At 42.4% G+C, this 16,808-nt stretch overlaps 1 protein-coding gene across 6 annotated transcripts in view; it reads right to left on the bottom strand.

Moving 5' to 3' along the window:
• EVL (Enah/Vasp-like) overlaps positions 1–16,808 on the bottom strand; it is a 246,294-nt gene that overhangs the window by 123,175 nt on the left and 106,311 nt on the right. For 5 of the 6 annotated variants that reach the window (XM_059723218.1, XM_059723216.1, XM_059723219.1 and 2 more), the window contains exon 2: positions 1,269–1,437. In XM_059723218.1, the coding sequence (XP_059579201.1) occupies positions 1,269–1,437 (169 nt within the window). Of the gene's footprint in view, positions 1–1,268; positions 1,438–14,031; positions 14,130–16,808 lie in introns of those variants that run through there. The other variant, XM_059723217.1, reaches the window with a different exon arrangement.

Genomic DNA, 16,808 nt, shown 5'->3' with positions numbered 1-16,808 from the left:
ATGATCTGTTTTCTCTGTGCTGGCTAGGTAGTAAAAGTTTGCTAATTTGCAGCACTTCAGAGCCATGTTGACATCCAAGCAAAAACCAAGATACCTAATCTCATTATTAATTAATCACAGCAGATATAGCTATTTTCACTGTATTGAGAATAACAAGAAAATGATTAAGACTTATACATATAATGAGTTTTATGTTCATATTACAACACACCCACCTATATCTGTTTTGACCAGAAAAGGTAAAAGCAGAGGTGGAAAATACGGCTTTGAAGGAGGTTTCAAAGAAGCAGCTAAAAACAAGCATACTAGGATTTTAAAGTTACTTCAGGGTTGTTTTTTTTAATCAGGGTACTGAGAGTCCAGCTGACTTTCTAACAACTAACAACCACTGCACTTTAGCACATGTTTAAAGCAGACTAAGTATTATCACATTTTACCAATGGGAGAAAGTGGGACCCATTGAATGCATGCAATGTTCCTTATGACCCAAATGAGTCAGAGGTGGCACTAAGAACAGAAAAAGGGTCCCCTGGCTCCTAGCCCTTTGTACTAAAAATTAAAGTGGGAATGATTTCTAGTCCTAATAGTTTACTGGATCATAAATGTGAATACAACACCAAGTGAACAAATGCTATCAAGTTTCAGGTCAATACATGTGCCATCACTAGCAATAATGGCTCCCTGTCATGCAGAGTAAGGAGTTGATTCTGGTCTCAGTTTTTATTAAGTAAATCCCATGTAGCTCTATTAAAGCCAAACAAGTTACTTTAGATTGATGCTGTTGTACATGAAGTCAGAATACATGCCTAGGGATTTGAAATACAATATGAGGTATTAGTTAGGTAATTAGGAAGGCAGGAATCGTATCTAGAAGATGCTCAAGGAAGACTGAATGATGGTTTTTTCAGCGTGTACAATGCTAAAAGTTTGTACTATGAATGGAATTGTGATGATAAACAGCAGGGAGCAAAGACATCAGCAGATAATATGATCACAAATGAAAATGGAGAAGGAAAATATATGAAAATCTTCCATGATGGAAATTTAATGAAGATACTTTTCGCAAACAAACAAAGAAAAAGCATCAAATTTTAACAGATAAAAGTACGTTCACTGGGCAATCAAGCAGACAGGAGTAAAGTGGCTGGACTAAAATATGAATTAACAAACACTTCATAGGTGAGGGAAATTATGCTCTACTGCATTAACTACTTACTAAATGATCTCTTTAGAGATCAAAGGAGAAACAACGCATATTGGTTACTCACTTGTTGATCTTGTAGTTTAACTCCAACTACTCTAAAGGTGTTCGTGGCGGTGTTGTGGTATATGTTGATTCTGCTGAATCCCTGCTGTCCAGGTTTTATTGGCACCCATTTCTTACTGGTATCGTCATAGACCATAACTGAAGCCCGGGCTTGGCAAATACTCTGTTCACTGGAGAACAAAAGTAACACAACCATAAAAAAAACAGTAAATGTGCAGTTTATTACAAAATATTCTAAAGAAATCACAACAGAAACCATTCAAAACATTTAAGCCAAATACTGTGCAACAGGTCTGTTGATACTTGAAATGCTGAGATGTTTCATTCTGCTTCCTAAATTTGTGTGTGTGTGTGTGTGTGTGTGTGTGTGTGTGTGTGTGTGTGTGTGAGTGAGAGAGAGAGAGAGAATACACTCGCAAACAAACAATCTCTAACCTGCTAATGTCCTTTTTTATTCTATAACAAATACTACAAAGCAAGCATATATCATAAACACTTTCAGAAAGATACCACACTACTCCGTTCAGGTTAATTCCTGTTGTTACCTTCAGAATGTCCTATTTGCGTTACAAATTTATACTTTAAAGCTGAGTGGAAAAATATTTGGGAGCAAAGTTTAGACGCATATAAAACCAAAGGTAAATTGACTTTCATACCAAAAATGGTATTAGGTAAACTGAAGACATTCATTACACTAATCCAGTTAATGTCTATTATTGAGACTTAGTTTGTACTTAGAAGTCACAGAATACACCACCAAGTATGCACAGACTTGCCAGTTAGTAAACTTCAGTTTACTAGCAAGAGGAAAGGATGGGAGAATGCAAGGATTCACAATGTTGAGTTAATTTAAACCTAAACTGAAGAAAAAGGGCCACGTCCAGATGAATGCAGCTGTGTGGTATGTACTGCCGCAGACATGTCTTTTCTGATGTTCTCTATGCTGCAATGGAACAGCTAAAAACAAACAAACAAACCCTTTGCGCTGCTCCATTGCAACACAGAGGACACCTGCGTATCCAGGGGCCAAAAAACCCCTGGATATCTGGGGTCAAACATCTGGATATCCAGGGATCAAAAAAACCCACGGAGAAAAAAAAAAAGCAGAGCAGTACACGCGGGCAATGCACGCCACTCAAAAGCGGAGCCAGGCTGCCTGGAGATGTGTTGTGGCTGCCAGCCAGGTGCCGCATGGCAGAACTGCCGCTGCTGCAGCCCTGGGAGCCCCCAGAACCCCAGGTAAGGCAGCTGGGGCCAGCTCAGTGCTGCCCCAGTCTCCCCTACCCCACCTAGGGTAACTTACCGTGTGCCAGAGCCTGTACGGCACGGGTGTTCCCTGGGGACAAGCAGCGGTGGTGCACCATGTGTGGACACGGCCATAAAGAGCAGTTTCAAACTAACAGATAATATGATGAATTTCAGAGTCGGGAGTGGCAGGAGGGAACTGTCTTTCAAATAGTTCCTCACCCTGAGAAATTACTGGGGATGACTTTCTTCCTTTCTAAACATCCCATATGACAGCTCCCTTTATTTCTGAGTTCTGTGAAGTTTTAAGCAATAAAAGGCTCTTCTTTAAGTATATAATCATTATAAGGCAGTTGCTGAACATGTTTATTTTTGTTCTGCAGTTTCACATGTGGTCATCACTTCCCTCCCTCCACTGAAATGTGCTCACATAGTAGTGACTTTGTCAGACACACAGTGAGCTCCTCCAGATTCGTATAAGAAATACACCTTTCATGAGAAACGGATATCACTGGGGAAAATCGCTGAGGTCACTTACAAACACGGAACATATTAAGTCTCAGCTTCTATCATGGATGTTTTTGGATTGCCAAACAGTAAATCAGCTATTGCTCCAGTACCTGCAGTCAGTAGAACTACTAATGCGAGGCAAAAACAACCAAACAAAAAAACAGCACGCCCAAATTGTAGCGAGACTTAAGCTGGCCCTGACTCATCACGTAAGAGGGTTTTGAATGAAAACGCAGCCCACAGCCTTTCAAAAATATGGAGGATTATTATAGTTTATGTCATACCATTCATGCTATAAAGCCTAAGCCCATGTCAATCCTACTAACTTTATGCCTATATGCTTTCTGACATAGCTGTCTTCCTTAGTCCAGGGGCTAGTATATCATTTTAATCCAGTTCAGAGTGGTAACAAATCACCTACTTTGCACCCAGGGCCTTTTTTTTCTCCTAACAGCAACACCCCCCCCTTTTGCCCAGGCTTTCCTTCAGTAGCGCTCACACTTTTACACACACAAACACAACCAGCTTCTTGGCTGATGTAAATCATACAGTCCCATTGCTCTCAATGGCTAAATTACACCATTGAGGATTCCCTTTTCAGGCTTTAAAAGAACAAAGAGACTAAATAATAACAAAGAACACCCAGATCTTGTCATCATTCACTGAGTGCTTGGGCACAATCATCAGAATAAGATGCTTATGAGAACAGTAGATAGACCACAGATGATACAGAGCATTAGAGGTTGTTACTTTCTGTACAATAGTGGCACACACTATCCTAAAACAAAGAAAGCTAGGATAATGTGCTGTACATATTCCATAGCATGGAAATGGGTAAGCGTTGTTATTGGAGTAATGGGGAAAGAGCCAGATATGTCCAAAATATTAGCTATTAATTTATTTACATACATGATTTACAAAAATAAACCTATGTTCATCCATGTTACCCTGGTACATGACTAGACCCTATTTTCATTATACCACAAAAGGTCTGGGATCCCAAGCAGGACATTTAGGAACAAAAACACCCCAAGAGCTTAGACAGGCCCCTGGGTATTAGCTCGAAGGGTGCTTCTGAACAAATCAGAATTCAGCTCCTGGTGCTTATAGGGAGGATAGTTCATGCTGTTAAACGGTTAAAGGGTGCATGCTTCCCTTCCCCATTCTGTTTAAAAGCATAAGTTATCCTTACTAAAAAAATAAATAAAATAATAATAATAATAAAAAAGTAGCTGCTTGATAACTGGCCAAGCTAGGGGGGCTGAATACCTGCTAATCATCAGGGACTCCCCTGGAGCCAGTAGGAGTTAGGGCACCAAGAACAGGCTCCAGAGCAAAGCGTATCTCCCCTCAGCAGCCAAAGGGTATTTTCTCTATCCTCCGGGACATCAGCGCAACTTCCAGTACATTGACAAAAGATGAAACCCTTCGTACTTATCCCCTTTAAAGGTGAGCAGATGCCTTACAGCAGCTTCCCCACAAGCCTGACAGAAGTAGCAAGGCATTTTAACTAACTCCTGTAGTCTTAATCCAAAGACTCACTAATAGCAGCGTCAGATTAGCTGGAGCGACTGTATTTAAATGCATTGCCTTGCCTCTTAAAATAGTCATGAAAGGACTGTCAGTCTAGTTTTGTTTCTAGGCTAAGAAGGAGGGGAGTAAAAAGCAATGCACTGAATTAGCTTTCATGTGTAGGTGGGTCCAGCCTAACACCCAGACGTGCTGATTCATCATCTCCACGGGCAGCTCCTGCAGGCAGGCGGCTCTTATGGATGCCGACAGATTCTGTCACCATCTCCCCACCTCCGCGGCACAGCAAACCGGCCCTCCGTGCTTGTGGGTGTGAATATGGCCCTCATATAGTCACGCAGGATATGAATGCTTGTATCAGCCAAGGTTTTGTGGTAAACCAGAGATTTTGGCTATGCCCAGAGCATGCCAGAGGCTAGTAGAAGCATTATAAACTTTCTAGATCAGTGACTCTTTTCACCATACATCTGTGCACTGGCTAGCACAGGAGGGACTCATTTCTCTCCTAATGCCCCTCATCACTGCTGAAAAGCTAGATCCTGTGCTTACATAAATCAGCATAACTCCAGCGACTGGAGGGGCACTACAGCAATGTGTCAGCCCATGATGGTCTGTGCGCCCAGAGGCATCTTAAAAAAATTGCAAAACGTCATCCCAAACGACATCCCACTCCCTCCTTTTCCTCACAATCTTGTACCTAAACATTAGCTCGGCCCTACTCCCATTGAAGTCGGTAAGATCTTCACTACTGACTTCAACAAGGCAAGACTGGACTCCAAAATATGAACCCAATGTTTATTGGATTTGAGTTGAACTTGGCCTTATAGTTGGGAGCTTTATTTCTGTTTGGTTCCCCAGGACTCATGTACACAGAGGAGAGGAGCCCACACTTGGATTCTGCCATCAGCAGCCTCACTCTCATTACTAAACAATGACAATGGCAATGCTGCAGTCCCCATAATTGAAATACTAATTCACACCTTGGGACAGAGATACACCAACAGACTTTCACATTACATAAAACAACCTATCAGGCTCAATTTCTGCTCTCCCTTACGTCAAGGGGAGTTTTTTTACCATTCATTTCAACAGAAATGGGACAACATCTGTTATGTGGCCTCTAGTGCCATAACAGTAAGTAACATAAAACAAGAGATACAGTGCACGGTGAACTATTCCTTACAAAGAGCTTCATCAATCTTTCAAACCCTATGGTACCTCCAGGGACTTGACTGTTGCCTCCTGTCTCATCTGGACTCAAGGAACACCTCTTTATGCCTAAAGTCTGTTTTCTCACTGTACCTGCTATGAGGACAAATATTCCCACTGCTACTATAAGGGGCTTCTCTGAAAATAGCTCAGAAAGCATCTGATCCAACTCCTACTGAAGTCAATGGCACTCTTTCTACTGTCTGCAAAGGGAACAGAGTGGCTCATTACATTGTTTTTAACTTAAGTCAGAAAATAAGAGTCTCATAAAGCTCATGGGCAGATTTCCCAGCTTTTTTTCTAAGCTATACACCGTTGTTATTGCTGTTAAAACTCTACACCACATGTTAATAGTAATGCTCTGTATCATATGATTATGCACAGTCTACATTCTTCCTCTCTCTCTCAGATCAGTGTGGATAATATCTGTATTTAGTCATGATTCAGCCATCCAGAAATTGTCTTGATGTGATCTATTGAGAACAGAGATACACTGAAGACGGCCACTTAAACTATTTCATTACACATAACATTCAAAATGTAATTAATTTCTTTATTGATGTTTTAATTACATCACATTGCATTAATATGCAAGCTATCAGACTGCTCTCTCACCAGCCTGGATTTTCATCACAGACAATCGAACAGGAGGAAGATAAAATTAGAAAAAACAAGGACTCTAATTACAAAGTGGTAAAGGCCTGTGAAATTACTGCCTTGTATATCTTGTAATGCCAAATTCAGAACACTACAGTACAAAAGTCCACTCTTTTCAAGCTGTGTCCAGTACCAGGGCACAATGGCAGTACAGCTAAGTTGTCTTGCTACTTATTAAGAGGTGTGGGTTCAACCCTTGCTCCAGATCTGCACTGAAAGCTGCAGTTGACTTGGCTGTAAATCAGAATCTGGCTAGTTGGGTAAGAGAGTCCAAAATTCCTAGGCACGTTACTCTCTTAGGTGCCATTGGCTACAGAAATGGAGCCAGCTCCAATCCTGCTTCCTTAGTTGGGACAGAACTTTGACTTTTCTGAAATCTAGTACTGACTTTTTTCTGCCCTTCTTAGAGGCCTCACACGTATGTTAAGACTTCAGGTGCGGTGAGGCATGATGCTGGCCCAGACTAATGACATTCTAATATAAAGGTTTTTTTCCCCCACTCGGAAACCAGCGCCACCCCAAATTTTAATATACATCATTATGCACCATGCACTATGGCTCCGATATGGCAAACCTCTACTAATTTGTTTAAAGTAAAAGCAAACGAAGTTATTTGCAGATCACATGCTAGCAGAGGCCACAATCACTCATTGTTATATCTACCCAGGTCTTTATATGATCTTCATCACTGAGATCCGAGTGCTATGGTCTTCTTGATTCACTACATAGCAATTTTATACCCTGGATCTTATTTGTCACTCTCCACAGGATTCTTTTAAACTGAAATTACAGTTATTAATAAATTCCACTTTAAAATGTATTTAACAAAAAGCTGGGTCCAAATCTTCTAGATTTACGGTTAGGTCCTCTTGTGCTGGCCCTAAGAACACCCTCTTTTATTAATAAAAAACGTTTTTCATTTGAATAATTTACTTTTTGTAGGAATGATACAGCCATATTTTTGATGACCTATCTAGCTTTCCTGTACAGGCTCACTGAACATAGGTATTATTTCTTCCTGCGTGCTTGGAAACTCCCATGTGCAGTCTTTGACACTCAGGAATAATGGCTAAGATTTTACTCATGGTGGGATATGCAATATGCTGCTGGGACCTGCAGTGGAAGACAGGGAAGGTGTCCTTGAAGGCTCTGATCCTGTAGATGCAAAGGGCCCCTGCTGAAATCAAAGGGTAATGAGCACCTTTAACAGTGTCAATGCATGAAGTACTCTTTAGAGGCTTAGCTCTGATATCTTCTAGGTCACAGATCTCATTAATTTCTTTTATTACTGAAGATTCTGATATTGGTAATCACATTAGGCCAGAACCTATCCCAGTAATTAGGCATCTAAGTGTAAGTCCATTCCATCCTGCTCAAATCACTGAAAAATCGCTAAACACATTGGCTTTGTCCACTTTAGCCTCAGAAGTGTCACAAAAAGTGGTGAGGAAGGGAACCCAGCCACCTTTTGTATTATCAGTTTGTCAAGGACTCAGGTCAGGGTGAAACAGTATCGTATTTAGGGTAAAGTACCATTTAGTACCTGAAAGGCAGAACACAATCTGACCCATTAATTTCAGTGGGGCCATTTGTACAATAAATACCATTCAATTAAGGGTATCTAACTCCAGCTCTGAGTTATTTGAAATGGGATACTTCCACATAAAATCAAGCAAACAAAGACTATATTCTAAGCCTTAGCTGATTCTGAAACTACCTGAAGAAATACCATATTGGATGTACCTGTATTTTCAATATATGTATATGCACTGGTACTGGGGCTTAAAAAACAAAAATTCTGGATGTATGTAAATACCATTTAAGTTGTCTTTGCATTCTGGATATTGAAGAATTACTCTCCAAAATATTTTTTTTTAAATCCAGTAACTTAGCCAAAATATGTCACTCTTTAAGGAAAACTACAAAGTAAAATAATCTCTTGATAGACAGGTAAAAACTGGTGATGGCAAAATTAATTTATTTTCTATGTTCAAGTTGGGAGATGTAGTCACTTTTTAGTTATGTAACCCGGGCCTATAGTTGAGGTAGAGTTCTTAATACAGAAATATTCCTCTTAAGATTCTTAGCTGGATAGAAACAACCCCTCATGCAAAAAGCAATGAATTATTCTGTGGTAATGGTCAGCAACATGGCAGCTTGCGGTATGGCTTCTAGTCTGTGGAGCGATTATTGTAAAGTGCAGTATTTGGTTATTTTTTGTCTAGTTTTGTCCACGTAGTTACTATGACGACATTTGGTGTGCTAGATTACATGATATCATGAGATATAGCACACTTTGGTTAGGGCCGGAAATTACACATAAACCAGTAAAAGTTATCGGAAACCGGTTCAGATCTGTAGCATGACAGAAGCTCAGTGCACTTGAACCTCTTTCAAAATGGCTGAAACTGGTTTAAGATAAACCAGGATGGATGTAGTATCAGACTTAACTGATTTAGGCTTAATCGGTTTATTGAACTTCTGTCCCAGATCGCCTCCAGATTCAAGTCAGCTTTGCCCTGCTCCTGCAACCCCTTGCCCCCCTCCCCTGCAGGGTGGGCAGGCTAGCTTTGGCCCAAGCTCTCCGATCCAGCCCAGCAGGGAGACTTTAGCGCCTCCTGTCTTCTGGCCTGGCCCATCACAGACACATGGCTGCACAGACATCACAGACATGATTTCCAGAATCAAAAGTGATTCACTTGCTTATTGATTCAACCTATGCCGCTTAGACTAACCTATGAAGATTGAATCGATTCAGCATTGGGCTTTTTGACTGCCTATACTTAGCCTTTGGGAAAGGCATATATGTAGGGTCCATGGATTCTGATGGGTTTGTTGTGAGGGTGTTGATTGTTGTAGCAGAAGACATGTGTCAACAGGTTTTACATCTATTGTTAAAGAAAAGCTGTATCTGATTTGGTTATGTAAAAGAGTGGCAAATAAAAATTAACTTCCAAATTATATGAAGTTATAAGTCACTAATCTGCTGATTTCTTTCAAATACAAATAACTTAATTTTAATATGAAAATACAAAATAATCCAATTGTAATTACCACTGTTATTACAGAAGGCACTGGATAACCCAGTCCTGGATCAGACCCCTATCCCATTAGGCATACAATGCTTTTCATCTGTAAATCTCAAACATCAAGGTAAACATGGTAAACATGCCATGTTACCACGCTATAATTGCAAAGGAAAGCCATAAAAGTGTTTTGCAGTGAATGAGGGACATCTCTCCCTTTCCTTGTTTTATATTATCTTGCCTAGCTACGTGGAATTAAAACAGAGACAGTGAAAAGGAACAAGCAAGAAAACAAAAATATGATGAAAATAAGGTCCTTGGAGAATGGAACAACAGGGAAGCCACAAGCTGAGGATATGTTTAATTGTTGGACCCTATCTAGGCTTACAAGTTTACAATTCCCAGACCCAAGGTTCAGAACAGGAATTAGACATGTCCATTGGGAGTTATTAACAGAACAGTCAGGGATGTCCAAGGATACATCCCTTAAATCAATGATGGTTGAGGCCAGGAAGGGTATGACAGGGGATAGACATCAGAGCTGTGTAAAGCTTTGGTCGCTGATTTGATTCGGAGATTTGGCGGCTGAATCTCCAAATCTGAATCGAATCAGGAGACCCTTTAATTTCTCCAAATTGAATTGGAATCCTACAAATCAGTTTGAAGAGATTCGATGATTCGGCCATAGATGCAGCTTTAAATATTTTTTCTATATACCTTGAAGTAACAGGCAGCTTGTAAATGCTGAGATGCTGGGGTGGATGGAGTGTCCCACAGGAGCGTGGCGGCGGACTTGGAAGTTGACCAGAAGTACTTCCAGTCCACTTCTGGGTCTGCTGTGGGGCGTGCAGGAGACCCCACCCCCTGGCTCAGTGACTGGTGCCTCCTGGGTCTGGGGAGCGCGCACCCGGGGTCCCCCCCAGCCGAACACCGAGCTGGGAGGGTGGTGGAGGGGTTCTGCTGCCTAGCATGTGGAGGCCCCCCCCGCACTCCTGTGGGACGCTCCACCCACCCCACCATCTCAGCATTCACAAGCTCCACCTGGTACCTCGATGTATGTAGAAAAAACATATAAAGTCTATGGCCGAATCGCTGATTTTCCGAATCAGAATTGAATCTTCAGATTCAGACAAAATGAATCAGGATAGTGATCCGAACCAGCAAACTGAATCACTGTCCCTCCAAACTGGGCCAAATCCAATACTGCCCGCTTCATGCACCTCTAACAGACATGCCCTGTTCATATACTCTCCTTCCAAAGCATCTAATACTTGCCACTGTCAGAGACAGAACACTGGGATAGATGGACTGCTGGTCTGACCCAGTACAGCCTGGCTTGTGTTTTAAGGGCCATTAAGCCCAGGTGCCTGGACATTTGCATCTGAGCTCTCCAGAAAGTAATAAAGTTTCCGTTTACATTCTAGGCAGACCTATGGATTTAAATAATTCAATAAGTTCTTCTACTGCAACGAGACAATCCAGTAACAATGGTAATAACAATTCGATTGTTTTATACACTGCCATCTGATTTAGTAACATCTTATTCCTGCTTAAGTAATACCAGCAACTGCAATGAAACTAGCCCACTTTAAGATTCTTGTGAAGGCCCTGGCCTAAAGAGGAAAGGGATGAGTGGATAGCAGCTGCTGGACAGGATTTTCTATCAAAGAGGGCACCAACACACAGGTTGGATGCTTGCTGACGCATGCTAATCAGCATGTGTTGAAGCAGATTAGACCAATTAGCACGCTCTATCTACCTCGCCATCACATGTATTCAGCATCCCCATGCTTCAAAATGGCGGTGGGGGTATGCAAGAGATTCTGCAGGTGCTTTACTTGAAGCACCCTGCCCTGGAGCATGCGTAAAGACACCAAGAGATACTCAGGGGACTACAAGGGGGCTTCTAGAGACAAGTGGAAGTTTGAGACAAGAATAAAGTTAGCCAAGACCCAGACACACAGGCCTTTTGCTGTTTTATCCTTTGCTGCATACGGCTGGGTAAATAAACCATCCTTTACTATAAAGAAGCTATTTTGAGCCCCTTTAGTCAGCTGTAGATCAGAGGTAACTGAAGGAAGAGTGATATAAAGGGGTCTGACAAGCTGGAACTGTCTTATTATCGTGGTTGGCAAAGCTGGGGTGGGAGTGGGGGGAGCCACCCAGTCTAAAACTGGTGGGTCTGTGCGATCCCATCCAGGAGCAGTGCATTTGGGAGGGATTGCCAAGGGCTGAAAGCACAGCTCAGCCTGCCCCTGTGCTGGGGTACCACAAAACTACAGAGTGACCCCCACAGGAACTAGCTGCTTATGAACTCAATGCTGGATTCTACAAAGTATGAACTCTGATTTTGATCCAATAAAGCCCACATGACTATCATGGCTCAAGATCATACTAGCTCTCACATGTTCACCCCAACCTCCAAGGGAACAGTCTTAATTAACAAGGAAGTACATGCAAAGTTCTCCGAGGCTGTGAACTGCTACTTTGCAAACATTTACCTGACCTTTTAGTTTCATTTTTCATCGTTTTTTTTTTGCTTCCATCAAATTTTCTCACAGGTCTAATCACTATTATTGAGATCAGAAATGACTTACATGGATTTACCAGGGATCTGTTCCACCCTGCAAAAAACCCACTGCACGAGGGACATAAACACAGCATACTTTCAACATATTGTGCTTTTTAATACTCCGCTAAGACTGGCTACCAGAAGCCATATTCGTGTGGTCAAACCTGCTACATAAGAAATAGCAGGTTCAGGATGCTAATCTACTTCATCCAATGTTAGCTTTAAAAAAAGAGGTGTCAGTACAAAATTATCTATGTTGAGACGTTTGGTTTGCATCACCTCCACGTACATTAACCTCAGCGGCTAGCTAGACACGAGGCTACAGCCACATTCCTGCAGCCTGTCAGGTGAACTGCAGACTCGAAGGCCTGCAGCCCAGACAATCAGTAAAGCCTGCACTGGCACACCGCATTAGCCTGTCTCACTCTCTGGTTCAGGGAGTTTCAAGTAAGCTGTACTGCAAAAACAACACAAACTGAAGAGAGCCCAGGGTAACAGATATTTTCCACAGGGTTCAATTTAATTTCAGACCAGTTGTACTGCTGCACCTGCAGTGCAATTCAGAAGAGAATCCAGATTGGTTAGTGGTACATGTAGCTACATGTAAATAGCAAAACAAGCTGCTGGGTAGGTGAGAATCAAGACCAGAGTTGCTCCAGATTTATGTGAATACAACTGGGAGCAGATTCTGACCCTACATGTAGCTCATACTCCAAAAATTTTAATACTAGCTGGTGGACTCCATTTTAAACTCTGTTTTCAGTTCTGATAAGTTATTGTGAAACTGCACACATTACTTAAGGAAAAGTTTCACAACAAACTCCAACTGGGAGTATCTCCATGCAGCATCTTAAAACTATATAATCAAAATTGTAGTGGAAAAGTCATAATTGGCAATTTGGCAATTAAAAAATCCCCTACCTATCAGAACACTGAGCATTCACAAGAGCGTGCCTTGCTCCAAGCAGGAAGCCTCCCCTTGAACTTCAGGTTATTCAAACCACAGATGCCTGCCTCTGTTTTCTACAGCACTTTCACTCACTCACTTTTTTCCTTTTGTAACAAAGTGTGGTTCTTTTTGGCATCCCATAAGCCATCTTGCAAGCACCCTTCCAGTACAGGCACCAAGTTCTTAAGAGTCTTCTTTCGTATGACTGACTTGGAGCAACAGTTATAAGTCCACTTGAATGTTAGTTAACCAGTCTAATGCTCTTGAGGAAAGAGAATGCATCTCTGCAATGTCACGGTCAAATTTGTATAGATGACAGTGTTGTTATGTCCATAGTTTGATCAGGATTGCTAAAGTCACATTTTGCAGCACTCCTAATACACCATTTGTGCATCAAGTGACCACAACAACCATCAATAAGAATCATGTTTGTAAATTAAGAAAAAAAATACTGTGGGTCTGATTTGACTGTGACGTGTGCCAAGACAAAAGTTGTAAAAGTAACCATAAATGAGCAAGCCATTGCTATCACAAACTACTTTCTTTCACCACTAAACTACAGAAACCAAAACAAGTAACTAATTTTGGAAAATACCAAAACAACATAAACAAATCAAAAGCTGCACCATTAACAGAAAATGCCAATTCTAGATCCTGACTGCGGCATTCAGTCACCGTGAAGCCCTCTGAGTACTACAGCAGCACAATGCTTTAAACAAAGGTTTCCAAATATTCACACAGATGCAAATTACAAGCACAACACTAATAATCAGCACAAAGACATATACAACATAGTAAAACAACATAAAGCCTTCATCCATCAATGGGAGTTGCAATTCTAAGAGAGACAAACAAATGTGAGTTCCATCAGTGACGAACGTGGCTCACTTGAATCCAGGTAATTCACTCCCTTGTCAAGAGCAGAATGAGAATGATTTATAATTGCCACAAAAATCCAATAGACTTTCATGGCTGAAAGACAATCCTTCTGCAAACAAGTGCTAATAACATGGCAGTTTTGTTCAACGAAACCACAACACATCCAAGCTGAGTTCCTGATACTCACCTGCTTGCCATTGAGGAAAGAAGTGTGGGGGAGATTCAGAAGCAACAGACTCCCCTTCGGGCACCTGAACTTTGTGCTAAACAGTGTATTCTGCTTCCCCAGACAACAGAGCAGAACATCAGCTTAGCAGGCATATAGGTTGAGAGTCTATGCAAAATCTTACAACCAAAACAGGAAAAGGAAGTTTTACAAAAAAGAGAGTGAGAGAGCAGGAAATAACACTACTTTTTTTTAAATCCATTTTCAGCATATTTGGATTAAACGAAACAGGTGTATGTATTAAGATTAGACCAGTTGCCATTTTCTTTATCGATAAAGTTATATTAGAAACATTTTATTAGTTGGTATGAGTTCAAGGACACAAAAGTAACATGCAAAGGAATAACAGATATTAATTTGTTCCATGTTCTCACTGTGCTCGGTGCTCTTCACACTAAAGTCTTGCCTATGATGAGGACCAGCTCTGATCTTGGCAGCCAGTGTCTCAGTTTAAACTATCACTCTAGGCAGGGAAAGCTAACATTTGCCTTGGTTGAGCTTACCTATAGGCTTAAACAATATTCAGCAAAATATTCCAGTTGCTGAAAATCAGAGCCATCCCCAGTATATTCAAGGCAAGAAGTTTTGCTGCAAGGAGTTCCTACCCCAAGAAATTTATATTTAATATATCCCTACTCATGCTGAATAGCACGTTTGGTATTGAGTAACCTGGTGCAGCCCTAGGTTACTCAATACCAAACAGCCCCAAATAGGAGACTGCACACTTTGGAGAGGACAAAGAAGGGTTAGCTGCCTTTCCTCTACTTTAAAAGCCCTTATGGGTAGGGACAGAAGTTACACATAAACCGGTTTAACTGATCAGAAACCATTTAAACCTGTAAGAGAACAGAAGTTCAGTGCACTTAAATCTCTTAACAAAATGGCCAAAACCAGTTTAAGACAAACCTGGTTAGATGCAGTATCAGACTTAACTGATTTAGGTCAAGCTGGTTTATGGAACTTCTGTCCCAAACCCCTTCCCCGTTCAAGTTAACTCACAGTCCCCCAGCATCCCAGGATGCTTTGTAGCCCTGGACTCTGCTGTCTGCTCCAGGGCAGAGTAGGGTTGGCCCCACCCCTCTTCATCCAAGCCGGAGCACTATCACTGCTCTGGCTGGCTGCGGGGGAGTGGGAAACTTGGCTCTAAATCCCAGCCAGGTTCTGCCTGGTGGGAGCGGAGCAGAGCAGCCCCCTCCGTCTTTTCCCCTGCTCCACGCTCAGGCAGAGGGGTGGGGACCGTGGCCAGTCGCCGTCCAGGCCAGCATGCTGAGGCAGCAGGGGGTTTGGGAGGGGGTTGCTCTGGAGGAGAAGCAGACCCTGCCACACTTCTGCCCCCCCCAATCTCTGCTAGAGGCAAAGAGAGGACAGCCCTTGCATGGGTTTTCTCCCTCACTTGAGCAGAGAGTGGGGGAGGTGGAGGGGCCACACCCCCGCCTGGGGCTGACGCGCTGTAGTGAGGAGGCAGGGCATTTAAACCCTCCCCGAGGCAGACCCAGGTTGCAATTCCATACAGTCAAGGAGGGCCACCCCACCTCAGCCTGTGAGCCCCTGGCCAGGGCATGGCATCCCACTCTCTGCTCAACGGGGGGCAACATCTTGCCAGGGACTGCTTCCCCCTTGAGTGGGGAGTGGAGGACAGGAGTCTGGTGGGGGCTTTCCCCCTAGGCAAACCGGGGCTGGGGTCCCATTCAGGCCAGGGAGCAGGGTTTAAAGCCCCCCTTCCCCTGCCCTCAGTATACTGGCCCCAGGTTGGGGCCTGGCTACCCGCTCTCTGTTCAAGCAGGAGGTGGGGAAAGCTTTGAAGGGCTTCTCTCCTCCCTCCGCTTTGGCAGTGGCTGGGAGGTGTACTCTAGTACTTCCCAACTTTTGGCCTGACGCACCGCAGGCCTGTGGCTGCATTTCTGGAATCAGAAGTGAATGTCTGTTCACTTGCTAATTGGTTCAGTCTACACAGGTTATACTAACCTGGAAAGATTGAATCGATTCAGCCTCTGGCTTTTTGAATTTCTATACTTAGCCTATAAGCCCTGAATTAAACCACCTTCAATTTGTAGCACAGAGTCTGTCTAGGTTAAATACCATTTCAAAGTTCATTCAGAAGCAAGGGTCCTTTATTTCCTAGCTACTGCTCTGGAAAATATGGCATCTGCTATTTCCTTCATACAGTTTGTTCTGCATAGTGTCTTGCCTATTCTCTGTTAGCTGAGTGCCAGGGGTAACTGCTGACCATTTCTAGAGACTACTTGCTTTCTTTTCCACTGTGTGGTGCATATGAGCATAAATACAAGCACATGTGTGTGCACGTGTCAACAGTGAGAATAAATTAACATTTACTTTTCTTGTTGCCAATGCATCCTCCAGTTGACCTGTTCTGCTGCTAAGTCTACCTAACACGGTGCGTCTTGGTATGAGAGGCAGAGAGACAGTCTAGTAGCAGTGAGAAAAGATTTTGAATCCTGAGAATTAAAAAAAAAAAGAGAACCTGAAGCTAGAAACAAGAACAAGGAACCAAAAGAGAAGAATATTAAAGTCTGGTTGTTTCAGTGCTACTTCTCCATGTGTGAAACTACCGTGTCAGCGATGAGCTGAACCGGTCAAGCTGATAGACTGGGTCACACAAGAAGAAACTAGCAGTAAAAACTTTCACTGGATCTCATTTCTCTCCTCAAGCCCTTGGTCTGAAAAGGCCTGTGTATGTTGCAAATCATACCTGACACAAATTCTACCTTTTAGGCTTT

This window comes from Alligator mississippiensis, chromosome 2, assembly GCF_030867095.1.
Source record: "Alligator mississippiensis isolate rAllMis1 chromosome 2, rAllMis1, whole genome shotgun sequence".
In the NCBI taxonomy this organism is placed as follows: Eukaryota; Metazoa; Chordata; order Crocodylia; family Alligatoridae; genus Alligator; species Alligator mississippiensis.
The sequence above is the reverse complement of the archived record's forward strand: the minus strand, read 5'-3'. Positions and strand labels throughout refer to the sequence as shown.